General features: G+C 41.6%; 1 protein-coding gene across 7 annotated transcripts in view; it reads left to right on the top strand.

The window, feature by feature from the left end:
* The window catches only part of LOC143035743 (hepatocyte nuclear factor 4-gamma-like), a 37,941-nt gene extending 30,846 nt beyond the window's left edge, over positions 1–7,095 (top strand). For 3 of the 7 annotated variants that reach the window (XM_076202663.1, XM_076202661.1, XM_076202662.1), the window contains exons 7-10: positions 1,856–1,870; positions 2,799–2,918; positions 3,435–3,671; positions 6,063–7,095. In XM_076202663.1, the coding sequence (XP_076058778.1) occupies positions 1,856–1,870; positions 2,799–2,918; positions 3,435–3,671; positions 6,063–6,439 (749 nt within the window). In that variant the 3' untranslated portion in view covers positions 6,440–7,095. The remainder of the gene's footprint in view (positions 1–1,855; positions 1,871–2,798; positions 2,919–3,434; positions 3,672–6,062) is intronic. The other 4 variants (XM_076202656.1, XM_076202657.1, XM_076202658.1 and 1 more) reach the window with 2 other exon arrangements.
* Positions 7,096–12,500: the final 5,405 nt, after the last annotated feature.

Below are 12,500 nucleotides of genomic sequence, written 5' to 3'. Positions count from 1 at the left end.
ACTTGGTGGCGTAAAGTCACAACACCTTTCCTCTCGACACTGTTGCCTCAAGTTATTGAAACATCATGATACTGTTTCCCGGATATTATTGGTTATTTTCGCGTGGTTATGAAATTCCCTGGTAACCTATTTTTACGAGAGTTTCTGTCGCGCATGCGCATTACCAATTCCTTGGCCTAATCAGAACGTTTGCCTGCTTAGAGAAGTTAGTATAGCACAGACCACTTAATTCAAAACATTGTTGACAATCTTACAAGATATTTTGTTTACAGTGTGATGTGTTGGTATGAGCATTTCGAAAAGACTCATAGTGATCAGAACTTTCCCATATTGTGATATGTCAGTATAAACAAAAACAATTAATCCAAAACGTTGTTGACAATCTTTCTGGAGATCTTATTTATAGTGTTACGTAGTGCTATGAGCACTTCGACAAGACTCATAGTGATCAGAACTTTCGCATATTTTGAGATGTTAGTATAAACACGAAAACAATTAATCCAAAACGTTGTTTCCAATCTTTCTAGAAATCTTGTTTACAGTGTTACATAATGCTATGAGCACTTCGACAAGACTCCAGGGTACCTCCTGATTGCCGGTCTCTGTTTTTACTACCTTCATCTCGGTGACGATCTTCTCAGGTGCTCCACCAAGAAATGAACGTCACCTAATTGAAGGGATAGAATACCGCAGCGCACTTCATATTTCGTAGCCGGGATGTCGAACAAGCGCAAACGTACGAGAGTGACGGAGCGATTTCGAAACTAATGTATTAAGGCTCCACAAGAGGGGTGCACATAGACTGAACCCGGCAGTAACTCACACCCTCTCGTAGTGGGAAGTGAAAAACCCCTGGTAGGGCAAAGCCCCGTCAGTTGCGGCAAGCCACTGGGTTTTCTAGGCTGACATTGGGTCGCCTCCCCGCCTGGCCAGGGCTATCGGGAACCAACGTAGGAAGCCAGCAGGTCCCGGGACTCGAACTCGGGACCACCTGCTCATCAGTTCAAGAAAGTTTCCACTGGGCTACTGGTAGTATTCCTCTGAGAGTGTTTGGGTGCATCTTCTATATGTTTTGAAGAGGAAGGGGTGAGAGGGACGAGGAGATTGAAAGGGGCAAAAATCCCTTTGCGGATAATAACGAATTGGTTGGAGAAAGGCAACACGAAACGATTCAATTTTGCAACTGAAGAACGGATCCCATCTTGAACGAGTTTTCGGTCGATCGGGATCTAGCGGTTCAGTCCTGGGTACCACAACTTAGCTAAATAAAATCACTTGATGCTTGAGTAGTGAATTATATACAAGACGATATCCTAGGAAAGTCAGGATCTGGTGATGACACAGACAGTTTCCACTTTATAGAAACACATTTTATTCATACTAATAAGAGAACAGGACTCATAATTGTATAATGTCTGAAGTTTACAATATGTTGCAGAAACCTTGCTTGCTCTAGCCAACAAAGCCTAGATTAATCTTAAACGCTTATATTTTCCTTTTCTTTGATCTCCAAGAGACATAAAATTAAATTACATTTATCATTAAACTACTACGACATCAACAAGCTACAGAGATGCCACTTTCGTTGACGTTTTTAATGATAATTTTATGTGCTAGGCCCTAGTTTTTCATTATTTACTGCTTGGTAATTCGTTTTCTCATTCCCTGTGCGAACACATCCCTAATGGCAGCGATCACAATGTGTCAATGTTGGCTGTTACTGCTTTGCTTGCCTTCCTGCAAAGACCCGCCATCGCTGACTGCAGTAGAACTGGTAACAAATGTATATAATGTATGCAATACTTCTGTACTGGAGCATTAACACTCGCGTGGTGATAATTGTTTTCCCTTACAGAGAGAAGGAACCCAGGTATGTCATGAGAAGACGGTTCTGCGAGGCTGACAAAGGGAGATGACCTATTGTTGTGCTTATAGCGTGGAAGGTTTTACGTTTTAAGGAAAGCAGGAAGATGTGATATCCTGAAAAAGAAATGGACAATCAAGATTTGATTTTACACATATTAAAAGTTATTGTGACATGTACCTTAGGCCTACATGGTCATAAAGTGCATATGTAGTTATGTACATACATATACATATGCGTTTACACACACACACACACACAGAGGAAAGAAAGAAAAATGTCAACAAGAGCAAAAATAGGGATGACGGAGAGCACAGTGGATCCAGTGCTACAGTATGAGAGCGTAAAACAGACTCTGGGGATAGGTAACTAAATTGGGGTAAAAACCTAGGGAGCTTTGTGTGAGAAATGTATATGGCAAAAGAAAAAAATACAACAAAATAAGTAGTTAAAAAAGAGATAAATGAAAGGCGAGATGAATGTAGAAGAAGTGAACAAGGTCCTGTAATGAGTCCCAAGTTGAAGCTGAAAAGGAAAGAGGTTTACAGGGAGACTTGTCACTTATAAATAGAGAGCAGTGTGGCATCGAAATCCGTAAGTACAAATGGGGTAGCATCTGGAAATATCGGTGCATGATAGAGAAAGGTGTTGTAAAGGTGTACTAAAGAGTAAAAAGAAAAACTCAGTCGGTGAGAGGATCACAAGTAGATAAGAGCAAACAAATCCAAGTTGCTGCACTAAAGTAAATAGTGATGAGAAAATAAGGTGGGGAGGATTTGTGTGGACATGATTTACCCATGTGATGGAAGAGGGAAAGACAACTGTATATCCTGAGATTGTCTTGTGTTCCTTTTTATGTGATACTTGGATGAAGTAATAGAACTTAAGGACGACTCAGCCACAGTTGATTTAGTAGTTTCCTCTTCTCATTCAGAGGCCGAGATGAGTCGAATTGGTGCGCGTATCCTTGACGAACTCGTCAAACCTCTTCGACAGGTCAATCTGGACGACAGTGAATTCGCATGCTTGAAAGCCATTGTCTTCTTCGACCCTGGTAAGTCGATTAAAATCCCTTTCTAAACTTAACTAAACCCAGCTATTCAAACAATCAGGCCCTGCCCTACGCGAGCTTTGAACTCGGGTCCCTCTGGATGTGACACCCGAACGTTACCACTCCGCTTAGGACTGGGCCTGATTATTTGAATTACGTCGCTGTCACGAGCGATTTGTTCTATAGTTAGCTATACAAATATAACCGCCTTTAGGTACCTCCCGACACTACATGCCCCAGATATGCTTAGTGGGAAAAAAGCTGATCATTTTCACACTTTAGTGTCCCTCGTGCCCATATAAGATCTTTCTTTCGCTATCTTAATTATTCTACATCTTCAGCGCAATATTGCAAGGGACAGAAGCGCTGGTTTTCACTTACTAGACAGTACATCCTATGTTGTCATCAGATATTGGTGTCATTGTAACTCGCCGTAAGCACTGGTTATCGCTTACTAAATAGCATATACTAAGTTAACCATCGAATATCATTGTCATCCTCAGCTTTCCTCTTCTTCAGTTATTCGAGGACTGAACGACATCAACCGCGTCAAGGCTCTGCGGTACCAAGTGCAGCTGATTTTGGAGGATTACGTGAACGACAGCCAGTACGAATCCCGCGGTCGTTTTGGGGAAATCCTCCTGACTTTACCCTCGCTCCAGTCGATCACGTGGCAGATGATCGAACAAGTCCAGTTCGCCAAACTCTTCGGCGTGGCGCACATCGACAATCTTCTTCAGGAAATGCTACTCGGAGGTAAGCAAAAGGGAGGATGAGGTCAGAGGTCATGCAGACTAATTTATGGGTAATGCTGTGACCTCTCTCTCTCTCACACACACACACACACACACACACACACACACACACACACACACACACGACTCGTGGCGCAATGGTAGAGTTCCTGGCTGTTACTACGGCAATCCGGGTTCGAATCCCGCCTAAAGCTGAAATAATTTCAGTATCCCTGTACTGCGAGTCGTTACTCCAACTCTCGTGGGCGGGGAGCTGTGTGTGTGTGTGTGTGTGTGTGTGTGTGTGTGTGTGTGTGTGTGTGTGTGTGTGTGTGTGTGTGTGTGTGTGTGTGTAAACTCTCTTCCGGAAGGGAAATAGCTGTCGATCACGAGTCCAACACGTGACCCAATACCATGGTGAATCTCTCTCTCTCTCTTACACACACACAACTCCTTGCCCATCAGAGTTGGAGTGCCGGCTCGCAGTGTAAGAAAAAAAAATAGCTCTCTCAATCACGAATCACTAAAATTTGGAACTTTCTTATAGCCGGGATGAAAATTCACTTTCTTTCAGAAATGTTTGGAGTAATGTCATAATTCTTCGGGTTCTTGAGAACTTTTTTTTTCCGAATGTTAATTTTTTTCAATTACAAAAATAAATAGATAAATAAAAATAATAATAAAAGAATGAAAAAATGAAAAACACGTGAATAAACAGAAATATAGATATAATTAAGCACATAAACATTTAATCATCACTTGTACGCTCGATACAAAAATATACAAGTTAACAAACGACTACATAATACATATATACTGCAAGTAAAGTTCTTAGTAGAATATTTTCTGCACTTTGTCTCATAAGAATAAAAGAACATAAGAATGAAGGAGACTGCAAGGGACCAAAAGGCCTACACTAGGCAGTTCCATGTCCATTACCACCTGTCATCCCCATCCATAAGATTGTCTAACCTTTTCTTAAATCAACAGATAGTTTCAGCGCTCACTACATGGTTACTAAGTCTATTCTATTCGTTAACCACTCTATCAGTAAACCAGTTTTTGCCTATTTTCTTCTTAAATCTAAGAACATCCTCTAGCGTTATTTACATGGTTTTGGACAATAAGTTTCACCATTTTTACGTTTGCTTTCGAAAGATAATGTTCAATAGTAAATCGTCAAAACGAATAAGAATGGTATTATTGAATTTCAAATTAACTTCTTCCATACGATTATGCCTACGTAGGCGTTATAAGACGCGATTGGTTATACCAAGATCTAAGGATATAAGGTCTAACCACTTCCGACCGAATTTCGAGGGAGTTGGCGCAGCGGGCCCGTGAACGTCACCTGGCTGTTCAAAGTGGGGTTCGCGGGTCCTATAGCTGTCAGTTGAAGCTGGTGCGTCGTTCGGGAATGTCGTTGCCTTCGCTCGCACCGCTCCACGCAATTAGTTATATTCTGACAAATATTATATAAAATATATATATAAATATATATAAAATATTATAGTTCCTGTCTATATATATGAATATATAATATATATGATATATAATATATATATATATATATATATATATATATAATATATAAAATATTATAGTTCCTGTCTTCCTTGGCGTTTCACAGTTTTCTTCAGTGTTTCACAAAGAGAAAACGGACCCAGCCTAATGACGTCAGAAGCTGCGCACAATAATTCAAACGGTCTGACCTGTATATTTAGACCTTGGGTTATACGAGGTTACCGACGTCGGCATCCTGATTATATTTATTTTGTAGTTGTGCCTGAGTGACCCTCGAATTCTGTGAACAATATTGATCACGTTTTCTATGTTTAAATTATTCTGAGTAAAAGAGAACGAATAATACAGCAGTGACATTATATTTTATAACGCGTAAGAATTTGAATCGTATTGATGAAGTTAATTATCTCAGTATGCCCCGTCGTTGGATAAGTCTTAAATGATTGACACATTGTTGAGATGTTCTTACGGAAGTCTGGAATATTGTAACTGAAGTCGTTTCTGCTCAAACGAAGTAGCAAAAGCAAATAGCATGCTCGCCTAGTGTGCCACCACCGTTATGATCTCTTAAAATCAAATTAGAAAAACGGTGAACCTAATTATTGTTTGAAACCCTATATTCAACCCCCTTTCTTTTTATCATTTGAACCGTATATGAGTATTGTGGTCTTATGTTTTGGTCCGCACGGGGTGGCAGAATCGGTTGAGAACCACTAACTTAATCTAAGTGTATGAGCTCTCGATACTTGAGACATCAATGGGCTCTATACTTACATAGAAAGGACACGACTCCTTTCTTCTTGACAAAGGGAAAACGTTTAAAGTCTCTCTTGCTCTTCTTGAAGGGGAATTTTTTACCTTCTCTCTACCTCTTTTTGCTCTTTTTTAGGCGCGAGCAGTGACGGCAACAACGGCGCCAGCAGCAATCAGGCCAGCTACGGAGGTGGCGCCGGAGGTATCGGTACAGGGACCCCAGCTCCCCTCCCCGGAGGCCCCGGACCTTGCTTCCCCATCAACCTCGGGGTCAACAATAGCGGCGCAACGGGGTCCTCCACTCACGCAGCGACCTCGACCGACTCAGGCGTTCCCATGGCCGCGCAGAACGAAATGTCCCTCCACGGACACGTCGGCGTCATTACGTCCTCGTCCTCGTCCACGTCGTCTTTAGTACCGTCTCGGGACATTGATCTGACGACAGAGGACCAGTACAAGCTCTTGGGGCCTCCGTTCAAGGCCGAGCTCCTGGATCAGAATTATGACCCATGAGAAACATCTCTTGGTGATGTCTGCGACCTGACGAACTCAGAACACTCACGATGTCGAAGAATTCAAACATCGATAGGTGCAATATTTCTTAATAATGGGTACTTCAAATGAGAATGAGTGACTGAACATTGCTGAAATTTGTGTATACAAATGTATATATATATATATATATATATATCGTTACAAGATACATCCTATTTACCTTGCCACAGGATGTCCTTACCCTATATTTCCTGACTTGATATTACATGACTGTAAGCCAGGTGTGCATAAGAACGTGTATAGTTGTGTGCTGAGCCAAGTCTTAGTGGCAAAGCCTAATCCAGGCTGCAGAACTGGCTTCTGAAACTGTATTGTCTCGACCACTGGGTAAGATATTGATGGTGCTGTATTGTTGGATGATTTCTCTCATATGGTAAAGACACTCATATGTTTTCCTTTTTCTTAGCATTCTCGAGAAATTTATTTGGTTTCTTATGCCCTTCTTACACCCAAAGATTCATTCTAAGGTAAATGAAAAGCATCTTCCATAAGCCAGAACAAAACCTTAGATGAGGTATCCGAGTTTCAATTGTTTTTTGAATGAAGAAATCTAGCACAGAGAGGAAATTGTATAAAAAAGAACAAGAAGAATGTGTATATACATATATATATATATATACATATATATGCATATATATATATATATATATATATATATAGGTATATATATATAAATATATATATATATATATATAAGAATGGGGTAAATGCTATGTGGGAAATCCTTGAAAAAAATAATAATAAGGTCTCTGTATAAGCCAAGCACTCTTGTCTGTTAATGTTAAAGTTATAATTATTGGTTTTGAATAAAAGTGAAATACATATATGTATCATTGAGTCCATAAGTTAACGCAGTTGCTTTCGCGCGCGCACTCACACACATACACTTACACACACACACGCACACACACACGCACACGCACACACACACACACACACACACACACACGGTGGCGGATTGGTAAGGCACTGGCCTCACAAGCCGGAGAACCGGGGTTCGATTCCCCGGCCGGGCGGAGACAAGTTGGGTTTGTCTCCTTTCACGTGTAGCCCCTGTTCACCTAGCAGCGAGTAGGTACGGGACGTTAGTCAAGGAGTTGTGACCTTGCATTCCCGGTGTGTGGAGTGTGAGTGGTCTCAGACCTACCCAGAGATCTGCTAATAATGAGCTCTGAGCTCACTGCCGTATGGTGGTGTCTGGCTGTCTCGAAAAGAGGCTGCAGCAGATCCGATGTGAATACACACACATACGGCTCGATGGCGGATTGGTAAAGCACTGGCCTCACAAGCCAGAGAACCGGGGTTCGATTCCCCGGCCGGGCGGAGATAAGTTGGGTTTGTCTCCTTTCACGTGTAACCCCTGTTCACCTAGCAGTGAGTAGGTACGGGACGTTAGTCAAGGAGTTGTGACCTTGCTGTCCCGGTGTGTGATGGTGGTCTCAGACCTACCCAGAGATCGGCAAATATATAATGAGCTCTGAGCTCACTACCGTAGGGTGGTGTCTGGCTGTCTCGACAGAGACTGCAGCAGATCCGAGGTGAATACACACACACACACACACACACACACACACACACACACACACACACACACACACACACACACACACACACACACATCAAATTGGAGATGGATGACTATTGGGGTACCACAGGGCTTGGCTTGGTATTGGCACCATTAATGTTCTTTGTATATCGGTATATCAGTGATGCGACGAATGGGTAGCTAAGCAAACTTATTTGCAGATGATTCCAAGGTCACAAAATTGGATGAAAGGTGTATAGGATTGCAAATTCCCAATGGAAAAATTAGAGAAAGTTGATGAATGAAGCCAGAAATGGAAGATGAAGTTAAGTACAAAGAAATGTAAAGTTTTGGAAATCCCCAGAGCAACAGGAGACTGTCGAGGAGTTATAAAATGTGAGATGGATTAATCGCAGAGGCAAAGGAGGAATAGGATTTGAATATTTTGATCAATGATGATCTGTCGCCAGAGAATATAAGAGTGGCATTTCATTACATAGATGAAGCCATGATGAAAAAGTGTATATAAATAGTTTGAGTATGATTCGATCCAGACGGATATGCAGCAGTGTACCAAAAGAAAAAAGAAAAGAAAGAAGAAAAATAAAGAAAACGAAAGAGAATATATATATATATATATATATATATATATATATATATATATATATATATACATACATGCATACGTACATATACCAAAGGCTTTTTTCCCCTACACGGGGGGTAGCCAAAAAGAAAAAAGGCATAGAAACCACTCCCACCCATTCCATTTCCTATATATTCCACTCCCCTCCGCCCTCCTACCTCCCTCTTATCTTGGCACCTCCTGGATGACGGGTCATCCCTGCATCCTGTCCACTGCCCTGGGTCAGAAGCAGTGTCGCAAGACACAGCACATCCACAGCAAGGCCGCTTCATAAATTCGGCGACCCCCCTCTCCGTCCCCCCATGCAGAAAAGGAGAAGACGGGGAGAAATCCCTTCGGGCTGCGTCAAAAAATTTTCTCATACATACTTCCTCAACCCCCCATTCCCCACCCACTCCCCCTCATGCATCATAGCATCATCTATACACAACCCCTCTCCATTCACCCCTATCTTCTGTCCTCTCCCGTCCTTCCTCCACAGACATTCCCCTCTTTTGTAATGCCCCTTTCACCCCATCCATCCATCTCGTCCTAGGACGCCCCCTCATATTCACTCCTTCCACCTCTGCCTTCCACACTTCTTTTACTAATCTTTCTTCACTCATTCTTTCCATGGGTCCAAACCATCTTAATACTCTTTCATCAACCCCATCTTCCAGTTCCCTTCCCACCCCTGTTCTCCTCCTCACCTCCTTATTTCTCACTGTGATGCAGCTTATTTTGGAGAAACTTCAAGAGGAATCACAAAAAGATTATACGAACACAAGAATGACATGCGACACCACAGGACATCTAATTCGTTAGTAGTACACGCTACACAACACGGATATATGCCTAATTGGAACAACACCAAAATCCTACACACCGGTATGAAAAAGACGACAAGAAAAACTATTGAAGCTGCATATATTAATACTTTTAAATCAACCAATCATAGAGAAGGATTTGTAAATTTGACACACACAACAGCAAGATTAATCATCGAGGGGGCACAAACGGCGGACTCTATCCCAAGGCGACCTGTGAGATGACCCGCTTAGTATATAGACAATGTATTCCAATTTGCCTGTACTATTATCTCTCTGAAGAAGACTCTGTCGAAACGTTAGAGAATATAATACTTCTGCTCCTTCCTGGAATTTACCTATACCACTCTTGCCATACATTTCTCAAAGTTCTTATTTCTGTAAAATCACAACTTAATGTGATTATATAACTAAACGCAAGTCATTTTTGTGTTGACTACAACTTGACAAGTTCACATATTGAAAGCTCTATTTACCTCAAAGTTTGTCTATGGACATTTCTCGAGTTCTTATTTTTGTAAAATAGATGTTTCTCGTGATTGTAAAGGCAAACGTGATTATGTGTTTTCATTTATTACAACCACATCTCAACGCTCAGTTCTCTTATGTAATCTGGATTGTGTACATCAAAGCTCCTAGAACAAAGAAAACGGCTTTTCGCCATTTCCTAAGACATCACACCTTCGAAAACTCATTCTTCTTGATGAAAGACAAGAGCACAAGATCGCATGCCTGCTGAGCAATGCGTCAACCACACGATATTTATTACAAATTTATCCACAAACACGTCCTAGACCCTCACTTTCAACATATGGAATGAAAAAAATATATATATTTTTTTTTTCATATAATCTCCTCTTCGTCCTCCTGAACAATGACAAAAACATTTAAACTCTTCAGGGTCCATAACGCTCTTTCTGCCTCCGCCTCATCACAGGTGCCTTTTGCAGCACATCAGTGGAAAGTTCTCTTGCACAAAGCAGACAGCAATCGTTAGACACCCATCTTCCACATCAGGAAGGACCCTGATACCCCAATTTTGTACTCTTCAGTTCTCCAACCCTTCAATTGTACGATAGGCGCCCATTCTGTGTCCGTCTATATGACATAAGAATGGCAGCAGATTTACTATCCAGTTTAGAAATTAATCATATCATCCTCCCAATTACAACACCTATCCAAGCCCCCTAATTACTTGTTCCAATACGCCCCCTGCTTCGTCAAAGCCACACTATCAAAAAATCAAATACAAACTTATATTACCCGACAAACAATTCCTCTTCAACTGCCATTAACATAGACACCGACGGGTTCCTTTCTTGCCATCTAGTCATCATCCAGCGGTGTCTCCTACACCTTAACCGATACTTTGTTGAGACAGAACTAATATGCTTAAGGACAAGGCACTCTCGCCCCCAAATATAACTATTTCATGACCAGAGACGACTTTCTTAACTGCCCATATTATCCTCAACTCTACCACACATACACACTTAAAACCCACTATCGGAGAAATTATATCAGAAGTACATGATATCCGTATATTTCGACTACTATCTCCTGTACTTCTGATATTATTTCTCCGATAGTGGGTTTTAAGTGTATATTTACAAATGTGTTATAACATTAATTGTGTATTTACAAATGTGTTATAACATTAAGTGTATATTTACAAATGTGTTATAACATTACAGTTTCCCTCTACCACACAGGCTGATAGAACGTCCTACATACACAAATCCCTCGAAACAAACTCCTAATTTCTTCCACCTACCCTCTCAAATAACAATCACAGTACACCTAATCTCAGGTGAAACAACACCAATATCTCTATCAGCTGAGTAAAAGCAGCAACGACTGCAACAGCACTGTAGTCGAGAGGCCAAACGCAGAGTATGGGATCCAATATATTTGACGTTTCGCCCAGTAGGGCTTCTTCAGAAATAACACGTTGAGAAACATTTTACTCCTTGTGAGAATCAACACCGTGTGAGATCGAAACCTTTATTGGTACGACGTTTCGCTTGTTACAGCTTTTTCAAGTACAGACATATGGCAAACACTCTGAGTACATATAGGCCGACGGGGAAGGAACTGGGAGAGGTTATCAGAGTGTTTGCCATATGTCTGTCCTTGAAAAAGCTGTAACAAGCGAAACGTCGTACCAATAAAGGTTTCGATCTCACACGGCGTTGATTCTCACAGTCTTGTCGGCTTTTGCCATTGTGTTTCATTTTACTCCTTATATAGCCCGCAAGCTCGGGCTATATAAGGAGTAAAATGTTTCTGAACTGTGTTATTTCTGAAGAAGCCCTGCTGGGCGAAACGTCAAATATATTGGATCCCATTCTCTGCGTTTGATCTCTATCAGCTCTCCATATTTTCCTACAAGAGACGTCAGTTCTCTCCAAACTATAATTGCCCAATAGTACATCAATCTATTCACATTAATATTCTCATATTCCCTGCCGTAACTGTTCCCTGCCCCGAAAGTCCGGGTGCATAACAAAGCAAAGGAGATGGCCTCTCTCCTCATCTTCGTCTTCCAACTAGCTAATCCAACACCGCGAACTTAGGATGTCATTCAACGACGACGAGACATTCTCCACAAGGACAGAAGTACTGATACATTGTCGGTGACAAAGATGCCTTTCTCTCGGTACGATTATCCCTCAACGATGATCGTTCATGGCTCAATGATGATCGTCAAACGATTGTCTAGAGCACTAATCATTTGTTTTTGAATGATGGGGCTGTTTTGCTTCGACCTGCAAAGCACGAGGCTGATCCATTTAACCGAACCTATCAACGCCGAGTATGATCTGCGTCACTCACCATTGTAGGAGGCTAAAGGCGTGTCCACACTTGTTGCATTTCCACGTATCGTATCATCTTTGCGCACCACCTAGTGATGCGAAACGGTGCAACAGGGTATTGTACACACTTGTTGCGTATCCGTATACAGCAGGCGGGTACGCAACAAGTGTGTACAATACCCTGTTGCACCGTATCGTATCACTAGGTGGTACGCAAAGATGATAC

The sequence above is a fragment of the Oratosquilla oratoria genome, chromosome 19, assembly GCF_046742065.1.
Source record: "Oratosquilla oratoria isolate Oo_2021 chromosome 19, ASM4674206v1, whole genome shotgun sequence".
NCBI classification, from domain to species: Eukaryota; Metazoa; Arthropoda; class Malacostraca; order Stomatopoda; family Squillidae; genus Oratosquilla; species Oratosquilla oratoria.
Note: the sequence above shows the minus strand (reverse complement) of the source record. Positions and strands in the feature narration are given on the sequence as shown.